Raw genomic sequence first — 16,829 nt, forward strand, 5'->3', positions numbered from 1 at the left:
TCCTTCAAATGGTAACGCATAGAATGTTTAAGGAGGGCTTATGTTTTGTGGGATAGGATGTTTTAAACCTCCTCTTTTATTCTGGTTTTCTAGCTAATTTCTTTCTTACACACCCTCAGAAATACATGGTTTCTCAGTTTAATAGAATAAAGCCAGGAGAATCTTACTAATGGTTGTTTGTGTATTCACATGTTCCTTTATGTCACTCTGTATTCATTTATATAAAACTATATAATTATATAATATACAAATAATTTGTGTATAAATACATATGTGATGTAAATGTCAGAAATTTTATGGTAAGACTGCTTTACAGGAGAGTATTTAAGACTGTTTGGAACTACAGAAGTTCAGTGTTTAGCTGTCCTTTATATATAGTGATTCACTGAAAAAAAATAAATAAGGTTCACATCTTAGAGATGGAGTTAGAATGCTTTTCTTATTGGCCACTGTTGTCCATTGCACTAAATATACGAAAAAAACAAACCTTCTTTGTGTGGGTTCCTGGATTACTGCTGTGCGTCCTCTTACTCCCCTTGAAATATTCCACTGCTCTTGCTCATCCCCATGTAAGGACACCAATGGGTTACATTTTTTATTGTTGCCTTGTCACTTTCAAGAGATTTAATATCTGTTGATTTGGGATACCATACAACTAGTGAAGATCCCAGGGAAAATCTGTTAAAAAAATCACTTGACACTCTCAGCTGTTGAAGGAGAAAAGTAAACCACATTTGAACAAGACTGCAGATATGGTTTTAAGAGAAAAACAGTGTCTCAATTCTGTAAAGAAAGTTTTTTCCATAGGAATGTATTGCAGGCTTTGAAACTACTGCACTTCTTACTGATCTGTATTATTTAAATTTTGGCAAGAGCTTAGAAGCTAATGAGCATGCATTGATTTTTGTCATTTTTAGATCATTGCAAGGATAATTGCAAGTATAAATAACTTAGCCTTCTGGTATATTGAGTATATAGACTCATCATCAACTGTAATTTAGAATTGTTTTTAGATTAAATCATTTTTACAAACAGTTATTTAATTTAGCAAGTTTGTCCTTGGGTTCAATAAAGTCATCTGCCATATATATCAGAGCTGCAGATTTTGGAAAGGGAATATTTAACAACATTCATTGAACCCTGAGAGTCAGGACTGAGCTTTTATATTACATTCTTCAGCATGGCTCTTATGTAACAAAACACTGAAGCCACAGCTACCTTGTACTCATCTCCTTCAGGTGTTAAACAGTGTTTGGAGCCCTAACTGCACAGCATATTTACTTGGTTTGTAAATAATCAGGTGAAATTAGCCCAGTGCCTTGGCTGTAACATTGAGTAGTTCTGGGTTCGAACTTTTTCATTTTCCATTTCTTAATGTGCTATGGAAGAAAAATTCTTCCTAAAGGTGTGTGTTTGGCCCAGTCTACATTCTCTCATGAGAAGCTTAGAAGCAAGAATTCACAGCTGAGTAAGGAAGGAAGGAAAGAAAGCAGGCACATACTCAGTCAAACCTGTATCCAGAGAGTTTTAGGGAGGGCTATCTTAATGTCAAACTCTATTACTCCGTTTCTAAAATTAGGAGAGCAAAACATGATTTTGGATCCATGGCTGAGGAACTTTCAGCAAACTCACATTGTTGACATACGGGGTTGGTCTGGTAAAAGCTATCCTCCGTGGCTGCTCAGTCTTCTGAGAAGCAGAGTTAACCAGTGTGGCTCATTCAGTAAATAGAAAGCAAATAGTTTCTCCTGTACTGGAAGAGAGACAATCCTCTTTGTAAAGAAAGGTTCTCTGCAGCTAAGATTAAAAATTAGGATTTGTTTTGGTTTTGTTTTAAGTAGATATTTTTCTCTGTCCTCTGCAGTGGAGACTGTAGAAAAATACTCCCATGAATTTAAGGGGCAAAGAATAACAAAGAGACCTGGCCTAACAAAGCACAAACTTGCTTTGGAACTAGGAACATGGGTGTTCCTGGAGCAGTGAGTGTTAGGACACGTGTGGTTTGTTTGTAATAAGGGAACACATTGCAATCATTTCAGGAAACGGTCATAATTGAGCTATTAATAAACAAAAATTACAATCTAATTGGGCTGGATGTCTTTATAGCAACAATCCTTCCCTCAGATAAGTCAACAGACTCAAAATGCCCTAATGCAGTATCAGTGCTGTATGAGTTGAGCTTCAGTATGAGGAGGCAGCTCCAAAAACAATTCTAAAGTCAAAAAATAAAAGTAGAATCAGGGTAGTGAATTAGGTTGTAATGTTTTCAATACGGTCCGGAGTTCTGAAAAGTTTATTTTCAGAGAGGGTGTTGATCTGTGGAAACACCTCTCATACCTTATCATAACGTTACCTCCACTCTCCAAACGCTCTTAACTGTGTTTGAAGGTGACTGCACGCTGCTTTGTTTAGACTTGCTGATTTGTGAAAAACAGCAAGCCTCTGTTGTGCTAGATTTACCTAAATTTGCCTGTGTCACCAGACAGGCTTGTAAAAAGTGTAGAACAAGGACACAGTAGGGATTACCAAGGTAAATTTCTAATTATGTTTGGAAAAAAGGTTACAAAAGTTAATGAAACTCAGTCCTTGGTTTCTGGCAGCTCAGTGACCATGATGTAGAGCAAGATGTTCTCCCCTGCAACACTGACAGAATTTCTGGACCAGTCAGGGTTACCTCTCATGGGCTTGGCCATTCACTCATTATTTTTACAAAATCCTTTTTATACTGACAGTGTATTTGGGGACTTAGCTGCTCACCCCTTTAAAGGCTCCAGGGTGTCTTCTGAACAGTTTGCTTTCTTGCCCTAGCAAACAGCATTTGTAGTAGCTTGAAACAGGCTTTTGCAGACTTGTCTGACACAGTGAAAGTGTCTGAAATAATTTATGAGGGCTGTTGCTGTGCAGAAGGTTTTGGCCTCTGTTCTTTTTTGATCTTAGCCATTTGAGAAGACCTTGAGTGATGCAGTGCCATCCAAAATGCCAGGGGGTGGCTAGCCCAGGCACCCTTCTCTGTCTCTGTGGTTTAGAATTCCTGTGTCAAAGTGACCTGCTTGCTCTAGCTTTGGGTTGAGGAAGACATACTATGTTTGTCTGTCACGGTTAGTAAGCACAAGAGTTGTGGACTGTTGGTAGAATTCCAGCGAGAGCATCATAACATCAGTCTTAGAAATCATCTGGCTTCTGGTGGTTTCAGAAGACTTATTTTAATAGAAACAGTAAGTGGAGGCATTATGCTCTAGGTAGAATGCTCTATGTGTAAAAACATATGCTTGGAAATGGTAGTTGAGAATTGGTTCAGAAATATTCAAACTTGGATTCAGAAATGTGAAATCTCTTTGTAAAATTGACAGTAGGCATAAAGTGCTTTAAATGCATCTCATTATTTCTGTTATCTTCAACTGTAAGGATAGGAGTGACAAGTGAGGAGAATCTTTCATCACAGCTCGGTGACATATTCTGTAGTATGCATTTAATCTTTTTATTAGATATATAAATTATTTCATTTTACTTTATTTTTAACTTTTTAGCCTTGCTGATGCCTGGGAAAATGATTTTGGAGTTCATCCCTTAAAGTTTCCATCAGAAACATGTTTGGAATTACTTCTGATTCTGAGTATGAGTACTGCTTCTCTACCCCCTTCACTTCAGCGCATGAACTCTTTTCAGGTAAGGAACAGCTGCTGTTTCACTATAATGATGTTATTTTTAGGAAGAAGATAAGATCCATGGGGGCCAAAAATGCTTTCAGACTAATGGTTTGTCTTCTGGAGTTGAGTAACTTTTCATTACGTAAAATATAAGAGTAGAGAATTTCTTTTCATCCTCTGTTTCTTTCATTATTTTTTTTTTTAATTATTATTATTATGTATAGACCAGAGCAAGCAGTACCATTGTTTTTGTCATGGAGTTATCTAGAACAGTCTATAATCATGATGGGGGGCAGTAGGCCCATGGCCTTCCCTCCAACACCCAAAAATGGGAAGGGGAAAAGGAAAGAGACAGGGATATGGGCTCAAGGAAACAAATAGAGCAGTGGCAATGATCTAAGGAGGAAAACTTGTTTTACTAACTGTGATATCGGAATGCAAGATAACACAATATAATACAAACTAATTGAAAATTGAGGCTAATAAGTCAAGTAAAATAAGAGAGAGAGAGTTTTCTGTAAACTGAGAAGCCTACTTTGAAATTGAAGGCACAGGGCCTGGGAGCACACCCACACCCACTGCCAGGCAGTGAGAGAGAGAGAGCAAGCCTCACTTCCATGACGTATTTCCCTCTCTGACCGTGAGGTCCCCTGGGACATGTAGTTCTTCTTCTGTGTTTTGCATGATGTCATGATGTGGAATACCAATAGCAAAAATTACAAAGCCATATGACAGTTTTATTTAACTCTGAGTCACTGTTTAAATTCAATGTTTAAAGAAATAACATTTCATAATATTTCATAATATCAACATAACAGTTTGCAAACTTGAACTGGAATGGCTTGAATTATTCAACTCTCTTGAAGTGTACCACTATATAAAATCTTCTTATCTTCAAAAATAAAGTATTTGTAAAGTTCTTAGCTAAAAATGCAGATTTACAGTGGTGAAAACCAATCTGAGCAATGAGACTAGGTATGCAAGCCAGCATATAAAATTAGCAGTGAAGCATTCAGAATTCCATCCTATTTTCTGTTTCTGCTGAAGTTCACAGTCACAAATTTTCCTCAAAAATACATTGTTGCAGGCATGTTAAATTGTGGTTTGTGTGATCTTAGTATGTTTCTGAACATGTACGAGTCTCAAAACAGAGGCATCTAAATTCATCTTCATGCAACATATGAACTCAGCTTTTTTGTGTGTGTGTGATATTGTCTCGTGCACGTGTATGTTCTGCATTAAAGTAATACTTATATTGGAACTGAAAGTCACTGAGTTGCTTCTTACCCACATGTGGCAGTTTCCTGGAGGCTGGGTTCCAGGCTACAGAGCATTTAATTCTGATGCTAAGGACATTTGCAGAGAAGTGGCCCAGGGATGTTCCTGAGCTTTCTGCTTTTCTAAATGTTCCCACTCTTAGACACTTGCTATTGAGCTGAGTAGATCACTAGTTTCCACTCAGGCATGTTCTGATGCAGTATTTTAAAATGAATCTAACAGGCAGCTGTCTTTATTGTGATTTGAAAGCTACAGCTTAACTCAGGAGATCCCATTAGTAAAGCTAATAATACATAGCTGAATGTACTACCAGCTGCTTATAGCTGACTAGGCAAAAATTATCTTATTCATACCCATGTGTTGTTTGAGACTGTATTTATTCCATCTCTTGATAGTATTTCAGTGTTGCAGTTTTGACAAGCCAAAATCTTTAGTTGGTGTACATATGCAGCAGGTGTTGTTTAAGTTGTAAAACCCACATGAAGTAAATGTGTTTGGCTACTAATGATTTCTGTAATAAACTCTGTTCTGCTTTGTGCTCCAGAAATGCTTTCCAGGACAAACTTAACAGACTCCATATCTGTGCTGAGACATAAATTACATTTTATTTTCAAACACTGTGCTACTGCTTAGTAACATAATATTTGAAAACCCTTTTCATTCCATTTTGATCCTATGAAGGCTTTTCACTGTGATTTACATCACTGGAGCAGCCTGGAAGAAAGAAGCAGCTGCAGGCTGTTCACAGTTCCCTGATTTTAAAGGGGTAGGGCAGTCACTGCAGCCAGCTTTTAGGCTGCCTGTTTCAGCTAGAACAGGCTGTTGATTCTAGGTGCTAAAAGGCCTTTGTCTCATGTCTTGTTTTGCCTGTTTGGTTATGGCAACATTTTCTGGTAGACTGTAGAAAGTCAAATCTTAGCAAATTTGAGCCTGGAAACTCTTGAAGAACCAAAATGGTGGACAAGTTCTTGTTGATCAATGACTGCCCCTCAGTTTTCTAAGAGAACTTGAATTTGCCATTCTGACTTGCAGCTTCACTGACTTGAAGCCTGACTAGGGGGCCTAGAACCAGAAATTAAGGTTGGCTGAGATACCTCGTATTTATCCTATCTATTTACTTACCTGAGCAGAAAGCAGTAAGAAGTGAATGAGGAACTGGCTACTTGAAATGATTCAAAATGTTCTTAGCTTGCTTTTGCTCTGAATGTTGTTTTGCCTTTCTTCATATCCTTTACACTATACAGAAAGCTGTGTTACCATGCTCAGTTCTTGATCTCTTTCTCCACCCACCTGAGGTGACATCTCTTGGCTTTAGGAATCATTGGACTTGAGTTTATGTGTTATACAGAATACTCGCAGACACTTGTAGCTAGCACCCACTTGAGTTATCATGTGCTTCATCACTGAACTGCTCAGCTGCTGCTTCTCAGTGCAGTATTGGAAGATGTGTTGGTGCTTTAAAGTTTACAACAAAAAGCAGTTAACGCAGGGAAATGCTTTAAAGTGACATGTAATCTCTGCTCTGTTTTGCTAACCTTATCTTTCTCTGAATTCAAGCACAGTGAGCAGAAAGTGCCTTGGATATTGAATTCTTATGATGATACATGGGGCTGCTCAGCACATTCTCTCTCTCTCTCACTGGTGTTATTGTGGGAAATCAGGCACTTCACTTCCCACACCAGGGCTACATTCATAATGCTGTAGACTGCAGCAAGAGTTCTCAGAGTTAAATAGATCGGTGTTATTTTTATTGTTATAGTTGCATGAAATTGAAAGAAGGTCGGGCTTTAACGATGGCAAAGCTGTTTAAAATTAGTTTGAAACAGTTGTTGATATTCTTCAGTGCTGCACTGCACCCAGTGTCATTGTGAGTTCTCAGCGCACTGTCTGCTTGAGTTAAGAGAATTAGGTAGAGCCAATGTTGAAAAAGAGAAAAAAGAAGTATTTGTTCTGTTGTTGCATTAAGCATTCTTAGGGGTGTCTGTAGGAAAAGTTCATTTGCAATTGTTTTGCTTTTGAAAAAGGAGTAAAAGTTTCCATAGAGCAAACTGTTGAGTTCTGTCATTTGAAATAATTCAGTGCGGAAGGCATTCTGAAATACTCAGTGACAGAGATATAAAATAAAAAGTTGTTTAGAAACTGTAAATATTAATTTAGGAAAAAAAACCAAAAAAAAAAAACAGCTGTAGTTTAATAATAAAAAACTCATGGGAGGCAAAATACCAAATTGCTCCTGTCTCTGAGGTATACATATGGTCTGAACTAATGGCTGGCATTCGGTGTTTTCTAGGTGTTAAGACATAGATATATCTGTAAGCTTGAAAAAAACACTCAAACTTATTTAGGGCAAAATAAGTTGGGATGTTTTGGGAACGGAATAATTGCAGATGCACCTGTGCTTTCTGACAGTCCTTTTTGAAACCAGCTGCCACTTCAATTTAGGAAAATCTGCTCAGCTCCTCCTTTTGTTGCCTTTGGAGTATTTGGAGCTGAAGATGTCGCAGATTCTTTTAAGTTGGACTCCACTCCTCTGGAGTACTGTCAAGCAGTAGCAAAGAAGGAATAGGGAGATACTCTGGCTCAAAATGATTTGGGAAGTAGCGATATAAAAGATGACAATATCAAGACAGAGGGAAATTCACCTGACCCAAAAATGAGGAATGAATCCGTTTGTGCACTGAAATATTTTCTTCTCAAACATTTTTTAAATTAGGCTCTGTATGACTTGCTTACTCATCTCCTGCAAGATGACTTACAGATTTGGAGATGTACATTCTGTAAAGTTCTGCACAAGATGGCTAGGATCTCAAATCCCTTAAGATTTCTGCTGACAGGTGTTTCTTCATTTTTCTGACGCTCAGTGACTGCTTACGTCTCTGAAATTTTTGAGTGAACACTGTATAGAAAAATGAAATGGAAACATTTTTGTTTCCCTTTGCAAAATGTAGACGAATCATAGAATTACTCAGGTTGGAAAAGACCTCAAAGATCATCAAGTCCAATTGCAGCCTAACCATAGTACCCTAACTCTAACAACCCTCTGCTAAATCATATCCCTGAGCACCACATCCAAACAGCTCTTAAACAGATCCAGGGATGGCAATTCAACCACCTCCCTGGGGATCCTATTCCAGTATTTAACTACCCTTTCTGTAAAGAAGTGTTTCCTAACATCCAACCTAAACTTACCTTGGTGCAACTCGAGGCCATTTCCCCTCGTCCTGTCACCTGTCACCAGTAAGAAGAGACCTGCCCTGCTCTCACTGTAAGCACATTTCAGACACTAGAAGAGAGTAATAAGGTCTCCCTTCAGCCTCCTTTTCTCCAGACTAAACAGCCCCATCTCCCTCAGCCTCTCCTCATAGGGCTGATTTTTCCAAGCCCTTCACAAGCCTCATTGCCCTTCTCTGGCTTCAGTACCTCCATGTCCTTTTTGTTCTGAGGTGCCCAAAACTGAACACAGTACTCGAGGTGAGGCCTCACCAATGCTGAGTCCAGGGGCAGGATGACTTCCCTATTCCTGCTCACCACACCATTCCTGATACAACCCAGGATGCCATTGGCCCTCTTGGCCACCCAGGCACACTGCTGACTCATATTCAGCCGACTGTCCATCAGTACACCAAGGTCCCTTTCCATCAGGCAGCTTTCCAGACACACCTCCCCAAGCCTGTAGTGTTGCCTGGGGTTGTTGTGACCAAAATGCGGGACCCGACACTTGGCCCTATTGAAACTCATGCCATTAACCTTGGTCCATCAATCCAGTCTACCCAGGTCCCTCTGTAGTGCCCTTCTTCCCTCTGGCAGATCAACACTCCCTCCCAACTTGTTGTCGTCTGCAAACTTACTGAGGGTGCACTCAATCCCCTCATCAAGATCATTAATAAAGATATTATACAGAAGCAGCCCAAGTACTGAGCCCTGGGGGATGCCGCTCATGACCAGCCACCAACTGGATTCCAATCCATTTACCTCAACTCCCTGGGCCCGGCCATCCAGCCAGTGCTTCACACAGCTGAGTGTACGCCCATCCAGACCATGGGCAGCCAGCTTCTCCACGAGAATGTTATGGGGGACAGTGTCAAAGGCCTTACTGAAGTCCAGGTAGACCACATCGACAGCCTTATCTTCATCCACTAAGTGGGTCACCTCATCATAGAATGAAATCAGGTTTGTCAGACAGGATCTACCATTCATAAACCACTGAGTTTACTGATGGCAGTACAGAATTTTGTGATCATGTCAGTGCTTGGTGATAGAGAGTTGGAACTAAACTGAGATTCAACATTTGTCATTTGTTTCTTCCAGTTGAGTTCACCAATACAAAAGGAATCAGAGGATGAATCTAGGAATGTTGTGCAGAGTAAAATTGAGTTTAATTACAAAAACATGAGCCTTCAGTGAGAAGCAGTGTATGTGTGGTATACAGGCAATTGCCTTTTCTGGTAATACAGTTCTGTTTTGCTTGAAAGGGGAAATCTGAGAAATCAACTCATTTTCAGTCATTTCTCCCAGTCTAGACTCCAAGAACACAAACCTGTGTGGACCTCTTTAAAAGCTGAGTATTCACTTGCACGCATTTCCAATGCAGGGTCTTATACCTGGTTTGAGGCAATCCCTGCCTCAAGGATTTGGGGATACTGGTAGATGGATGGGAAGCTGGACATGAGTCAGCAATGTGTCCTTGCAGCTGAGAAAGCCTGTGCTGCATCTAAAGAAGTGTCGTCAGCAGGTCAAGGGAGGCGATCCTGCCCCTCTATTCTGTACTGATGAGACCTCAGACAGGGTATAGCATCCAGATGTGGTGTCCTTATTACAGGAGAGACATGGACCTATTGGAGTGCAACCAGAGGAGGGCCACAAAAATGATCCAAGGAGAGGTGTTCCATCCCTATGAGGACAGGCTGGGGCTGTTCAGCCTGGGAAAGGTACTAGGGAGGCCTGAGAGCAGCCTTTCAATATTTGAAATTGGGCTATAAAAAAGAAGAGGACAGGCTATTTAGCAGGGCCTGCTGTGATAGGACAAGGAAGAATGATTTCACATTAAATGAGGGAAGATTCAGACTGGATATAAGGAAAATGTTTTTTACAATAAGAATAGAGAAGCACTGGAACAGGTTGCCCAGAGTTGGAGTAGATGCCCTGTTCCTGGACACGTTTAATGTCAGGCTGTATGGGACTCTAAGCAGCTTGATCTAGCTTATGAGTCCCTGTTCATTGCAGGGGAGTTGGACTAGATTTGAGTGTCCCTTCCAAATCAAATGCTTCTATGCTGAGATAACAGACCTAGGGCATGGAGTATAATGTCAGCATTTCACTGATGTTTTCTTAGTGTTCAAGTATGTTATTAGTTGTTTAGACCAGAATGCAAAATTGATTACAGGAATCCAATTTAGATAGCATGGTACAGCCCATGATACCAACTGCTTGAAAGGGATGAAGATGAAACTAATTTGAATTGAAAAGGCCTGATTGATATCACTCATTTAATTTCCTGTTTGCTTCTGTTGTGAAAGGTCTGATTTTCCCAAATCATTTTGAAATCTAAAAGTGTAGCTGTTCTCTGATGTCCTAATTATCCAGTACTTGTCTCTAGAATGCTATTAGACACAGAGTGAGAGTTTATGTTCTTTATGAACACACAACATTCCCAAAGAGTGTTTATCACGAATGCATTATGAAAAGAGACCTGTCAAATACCCGTGTTTATGCACCTAAATATGTACACAGAGAGCCTTCGTATGGGATGTCTGATGTATTTTAGCACACCCATTTCGTTGTCTTAACTTAGAATGTCATCTTCCTGACTCAAAAGCAAGCTCGTAATTCATGGCCCCTTGTAAGGCCGAATGTTGCTGGATGTGTTTGGCATGGTTTATAGGTAATCTCTTCCTTTTGGGTTGCTTCCCTCCAAAGCTTCAATTTACCTGAGTTAGTCTTAGCTGTGTCCAATTCATTATTAATAAATTGGCTTAAGTTCCAATCTCCTAGCCAACAAGGTGCAGAAATAGAGTTATCAGCTGCATAGAGCCAGGCAGTCAACTATTACCTGTGGAAATCATACTGAGTCACTGGATGGCAGTGATTTTGTAATGGAAATTTTTCTGTAAGGTTTCACATTGTGCTTTGAATGGATATTGTCATGGAAAACTATGACACACACTGTTCATTTTCTTATGAGTCTAGATGAAAGTCTTGAAGCTACTTAAGAAGTTTGTGAAAATCTGCAGGAGAGAGATGTATTTATAAGGATGCTTCTTAGTAGACTTACAAGTACTTTGAAAACAGATGGAATCAAAGGTATTGAGACTGCAGCTGTAGGCTGTAATAGGTGTATTATCACAGATAACAAAATTTGGAGGGATTCTGAAAGAGTATGTCACTGAATTCTTTTTATGTATTTATGTATTATGTTAGCAGGCAGGGCATCTTGCCAAGGCACTCAGAGCAAGAGTGTTACGTGTTAAAGAGCGGGAAATGGTAATGTCTTCAAGGAGACAAATGGACAAATATACAGACGTCTGCAAAGCCAGAGCCTAATAACTGAATCAGTGACTTGACTGTGATAAAGTACATGGTGGATGGAAGGAAAGAGGATTTTTTTTTTTTTATTGTCAGTTGAAAATGAGTCTGGAATGGATCTTTTGGTGAAGTCAGTAATGCTTCCAGTGAGAAACATACTGTTTGCCTTCTCAGGAATAGAAGCCCATCATTCTGTTGCAATGTCAGTAAAGAGAGTGCTGGGCTCTGAATCTGTGCTTAAATCATGGGTCTTTGGTCTGCCGTTGATGGCTGGTGACAGATGGTAGTGCTTGAAAGCACTTGCTTGTTAAGGGAAAAAACTTTAGGTTTAGATTTTAGGAAAACTAGAATGGGAAGAAACATAGGTATGGGAGATATATATAAGGTATCAAATTGCTGTCTGTCCTGAGACGGGGAGAAACATGAAGGAAAATGGAAGAGATAAGCAGTTCCCATTGACATAAACCAGCAAAATTCTGACAGACCACAAAAAGAGTAGGATTACTTTCATCTTCTTTTAAGTTTCTTGCTGGTTTGATCGGTAAGAAAACCAGTTCTGCAAACATTTGTTTGTACTATTGCTCCACTACTTTTCAATTACAGGAAATTGTCCTATGTATGAGTAGCTTTTCATAGTGCTCCTAAAATAAGATTTGGAATACTCTACAGGAAGAAGAAAGAGAAGGGCAAAAGGAGATGTAGGTATTAACACAGCCTACTGAAATCAAGTTAGCCTTTGACAGCAAGCTGTTATTGCCTTGAGGTGTAACCTGGCAACCATTTAGGAGTAAGTAGGAACACTTGCAGTAATCTGAAGAGGCAATAGCCAAGTGATATCACAGGGAGCGTTGGGTGGGCAGAATGTGATTGGTGGTTGGACTTGCGCCAGGCATTCTGCTTAATGTTTCTTTACCTGTCTTCCAGCAGCTTGACAAGTGAAATAGGAAGTGATTCTGCCTTAAGGAAAATAAATATAAAAATATTTTCCACATTGTTAACATAAATCATAAAAATATATTCTGTTGAGAAATAGGCTATTTTAACACAGCAGTTGCCAGTCTTCATTATTTTTATGAGCTTTGGCACTATGAGTTGATAAAGCAGGTCAGGGAACTGTATTCTTTCTGTTGCTTTTCGTGAGTTTGAATTCATCAGGAAAATAGAAAGAAAAGTGAGTATTGAGCACACTGGCTACACGAAAAAGAGTCTTTTCTGCAAGATTGTACTAATGAAAATGTTTTAATCTTACGTACTAGTTTGGCTGCTTAGTCGGCTTGCAAGTTATTCCAGCATGCCTGGCATTCAGAAATACCTGCTTGAAAAAGGCTGGACATTGTGTGGTTCAGATGTTCTCACTTTCTGTAATTACTGCCACTAACTCTAGTTCTTTCTTTTATCAGTAACTAGTTGCCTGTGTCATTCCGTTTTAGACAGAATTTGTCCTGCTCTTTGTGCTCCAGAATTTGATGCATCTTTTGTTCCTTATTAGATGTGCTGTATCAAAAAAGATAGTGATTATTGTGTAATGGGGTGCAGTTAGCTATCCGGTTTCTGTTTTAACTTACCAAAGAGCCCACTGCTTACTCTTTATGATGTTTTCTTATGAAGTGTATTCATCATCTGCCACGCTTTAAGATCTCATTAATTTCTAGAGCTGCTTTGTTTTCCTCTTTGTTGACCACATAGGCTGTCTACAGAGGTATTTCCACATCACTTAGTCATTTGATTAGGTACTGTTTGTATACCACTTATGAGGAGACAACCCTGTAATTCACTTATGCCCTTGTACTGGTTAGAAACTTAACTTTTAGTACTTAGGATTGTCTAATTGTATTTGCATCTATCTAGATAAGGTAGGAAAATAAGCTGGGAGGTGAACAGCCTGGCTTTCTATTTTTCTTTGGAACGACATAGAATCAACTTTCTGCTGAATACACAGAAGCATTCTGAATTCAGGTTACATTCTGTGCTTCTGTAGGAGGAAGATACATTTTTAGCTATATTTTTATAGAGCAGTAGCTAGTGACTAGTTTAATTAATCAGGTGTCTATTGTGTGTGGTTATCTTGGGGATATATTCCATTAGTGAATACTTTTTTCTATTTTAAGGTGATATCTAGTGTGTAACTAAATACTGCCTGTAGAATTTAATGTGTTCTTCTCTGTAAGTTTTTGCTTTCCTCCTCTACTCTTATTTTCTACTCTTATTTTATACCCATTCTTGCCCTCTCTCGTAGTGTTCTTTCTAAAACCCAGACGTAATATTGGCAACAGTGAACAATGTAGTAAGTTTTTCGTTTTAAAGAGTTTAATGTGGTATTTTAAGAAGAAATTCAACAGCAAATAAAATCCATCTGACACCCCATACAGCTAACCCTTGAGAGTAGCAATTTATCTGTGTAGGTGAATAAGGATTTTGCATAAATTTCTCTGCTCAAGTGCTGATACTATTGGAGGACTGGAACTGGAAGTGTTCTAGCAATGTGCTGCTGCTCTGAACTCTTTGAGGAGGAGCCAAGGTATTGGTGAAGCCACAATTTGACAAGATTTGAAATGAAATGGCCATTTGGTATTTGGGGATTAGAGATACTTAAGTGTATCTTGGATGCTGAAGAAAACCCTTCTGAAACATAACCATTTTATGTAAACCTTTCCTGTCAAGCTAGAGCATACGTTCCTAACACAGAACAATGCAAAAGTCAAGAGCAGCATTTTTGTAACAATATAATACTGGTTAGAGTGATGATACTTTACTATAAAGCACAGATGCTACTTGCGGAAAATGTAGCTGTTTGTTTGTATTCCTTTCCCAAACTACAGTCAGATGGTTTACAGAACAACTGAGTGTCAGCTTAAATTCTGATGTAGTTTCCAAAACTACTTATTACATAATCTTTATTTTATTTTTTATAGAAAGGTAATCATTTTGAAGAAATTGTAAGTTGCGAGGAGGATTTAATGTAAAGGCGTGGTTTTGGTTTCATATTCTGCTCTGTTCATGCAAAAGTGACTTCTGAGTCCATTTTTGTCCTAGTATGAATTCCTGGTGAACTTTAGATTACCTACGGTGCTCATTGAAATAAATACGTAGTGATTTTGAAGATTTGTGTGTCTCTTGTGGGTGTTCATCTAAAGGTAAAGGAGGCTGGTTCTCATCTTGTAAGCTTAAAAATACTAGAGATGATCCCATAATAGTTTCAAATTTGCTTTAATTAATTTGTTTCATATTACATGAATGCATCTGAGGTTCAACATTCTAAGCAAGAACCTCAATCTGTTGAGGTTAATGTCAAAACTCTTTTTGGCTTCAGTGGTGCAGAACTGGGCTGAAAATGAGTGAAGCAGCCAACTGAATATATTGTAGAGAAATAATTATTGTGTGCTCTCTGAAAGTTCCTCATTAACACTTTTGGATGTGAACTTTTAAGAAAATGCTTGGAGCTAATCTTTGGTAACTATTTGTTAGATGAATTAGTAACTCTGGTTGCTGGTTCTTCATGCAGAGGTTATGCTGGGTGTTTTTTTTTCCCCCCTTATGTTTCTTTCAGCACTTCAAACAATATAAATGATTAAAAGTCTTCACTCCACTAGATGGGGAAAAAAAGGTGTTTATAGTATAGTACTTCTTCACACTCTGAAGTTATTGATATGATGTAATATTTTTATGCTTGGGTAAGTATAGATTTTGAATAAAAGAATTTAATTAACATTGAATAAATGTTCCTCATAAGGGGAAAATTTCCCGGTTCTATTTCATTAATGCTTCATGCTTCTAGCAGTTAACAAATTTAATTTCATTCCTGGTGTTCAAGGTCTGTGCTTTTCTCTCCTGCCTTTCTTTCTGTCTGTCTTCTAAATGAGCTTTGTTTGTATTTTATGGCTGGGAAGAGAAGATCAGTCAGAAATAAAGCAAGGGGAAAAACACAGAGCAATTTTTTATTTACCTGAACTTTCTGGAATATACAGTGAACATGTATCTGCAACTGTGTATAACTTATATGTGATGTGATAAAAATGTATTTAAAATTATTTCTGAAGCTAAAGGACTAGAAAGCCTATTTTAAGAAGTCAGTTCCAGAAAAATAAATTGTTTAAAATAATTGGAGGTAGGTAGGACCAGCTGTGTTATAAAAAAAATAATTACAATCCTCATGTTTTCAGACAACTGTGCTCCTTTAATTTAGCTTACTGGGGAATATAAGGGTTTGGGGGATCAGTATGTACCTAGACTTCTTTGAGCTTATGTAGTACAATAGGATTCATACGAAGTGTGGGGTACAAATAGGTAAATGTGGCAAATTTGTCACAAATATTTGTTCAAACAATTTTGTGCTAAAACCCTGTGACTTTACAGGAGTCCAAAAGAATCTCTGAGGCAAACCGTTCTTCAGTTTTGCCCCCACCACTGCAGACTCAATAAAACTTTTCATGCAGAAACACGAGGTTTCAGACTTTGCTACTATTTGGTGTTTAACTTATGAAATGGATAAAGTTTCCCAGAACTTCCAGTTATTTCATTGAGATCATGCTGTGATCCTCAACTTTAGATCTTGCCTATTTCTACCTGTATTCTTAATTATCATCTGTCCACATTTCTGCTATCTTATGCTGGTTTTCATTCATTGAATATTACAAAGTGCTAAATTTATTCATTTTGATAATGAAGGTAAATTAGGTTTTAATAGCATTTTTTAGTGGTCTTGCTCTAAGGAAGGAGTTTTAAATAGTATTTTGGAAGTCTTAGAGCAGATCAGTGTGTTATAATAATTGCACTTCAATAATCCAGAAAGATAGCTCAAGGGAGCTGTGACTATTGAATAAATTGTTCATATATACTTGTCCTTGATAGTAAAATTGGATTAAAAATAAGAATAGGAATAGAAAGAAGCTGAAAAACTGATTATCTTTGAAGGTCATTAGTGTTTTCAAAAAAAAAGACAAAAAAAAAAAAAAAAAAGAACATGAAAATCTGATTTAAAGGAATAATGTTAGCTTTGTTTTGAATAATAAGATTTTTATCACTACGACAAAAGGTCTCATAATAATAAAGACTAATTGTTATTTTCATCTGAAACAGGAAAGAATTGCTGAAAAAAAATGGAAAAGAAAAGGGGGGGGAGGGAAGCTTGAAGAGAATATTATGGATTGCATGGAACTATGAGTTCAAGGACACACTATGTTGTAATATAAAGAAAAGAGGATATGAAAGGTGTAGTAAACCAAAGCTACAAGATAATATTTAGCTCAGTATTCCCCGCCTGTTTGACTAAAGTGTATTTCAAGTGAGGGGAAGAAGCTGATATATAAAAGGAAGCTTAGATAACTGGTGAGGGAAAGTGGAATTTGCAGTCAATCTAAATCCGCCCAAAACCAGCTGTTTTGG

The 16,829-nt window shown here is 38.2% G+C and overlaps 1 protein-coding gene across 3 annotated transcripts in view; it reads left to right on the forward strand.

Moving 5' to 3' along the window:
- UBE3D (ubiquitin protein ligase E3D) overlaps positions 1–16,829 on the forward strand; it is a 71,695-nt gene that overhangs the window by 37,767 nt on the left and 17,099 nt on the right. For all 3 annotated transcript variants that reach the window (XR_014944184.1, XM_085541946.1, XM_015859013.3), the window contains one exon: positions 3,528–3,666. Coding sequence is in view for 2 of the 3 variants with exons in the window: in XM_085541946.1 (XP_085398072.1) it covers positions 3,528–3,666 (139 nt within the window). In the remaining variant the exon portion in view is untranslated. The remainder of the gene's footprint in view (positions 1–3,527; positions 3,667–16,829) is intronic.

This window comes from Coturnix japonica, chromosome 3 (genome assembly GCF_054131305.1).
Source record: "Coturnix japonica strain WE chromosome 3, WE-NBRP24, whole genome shotgun sequence".
In the NCBI taxonomy this organism is placed as follows: domain Eukaryota; kingdom Metazoa; phylum Chordata; class Aves; order Galliformes; family Phasianidae; genus Coturnix; species Coturnix japonica.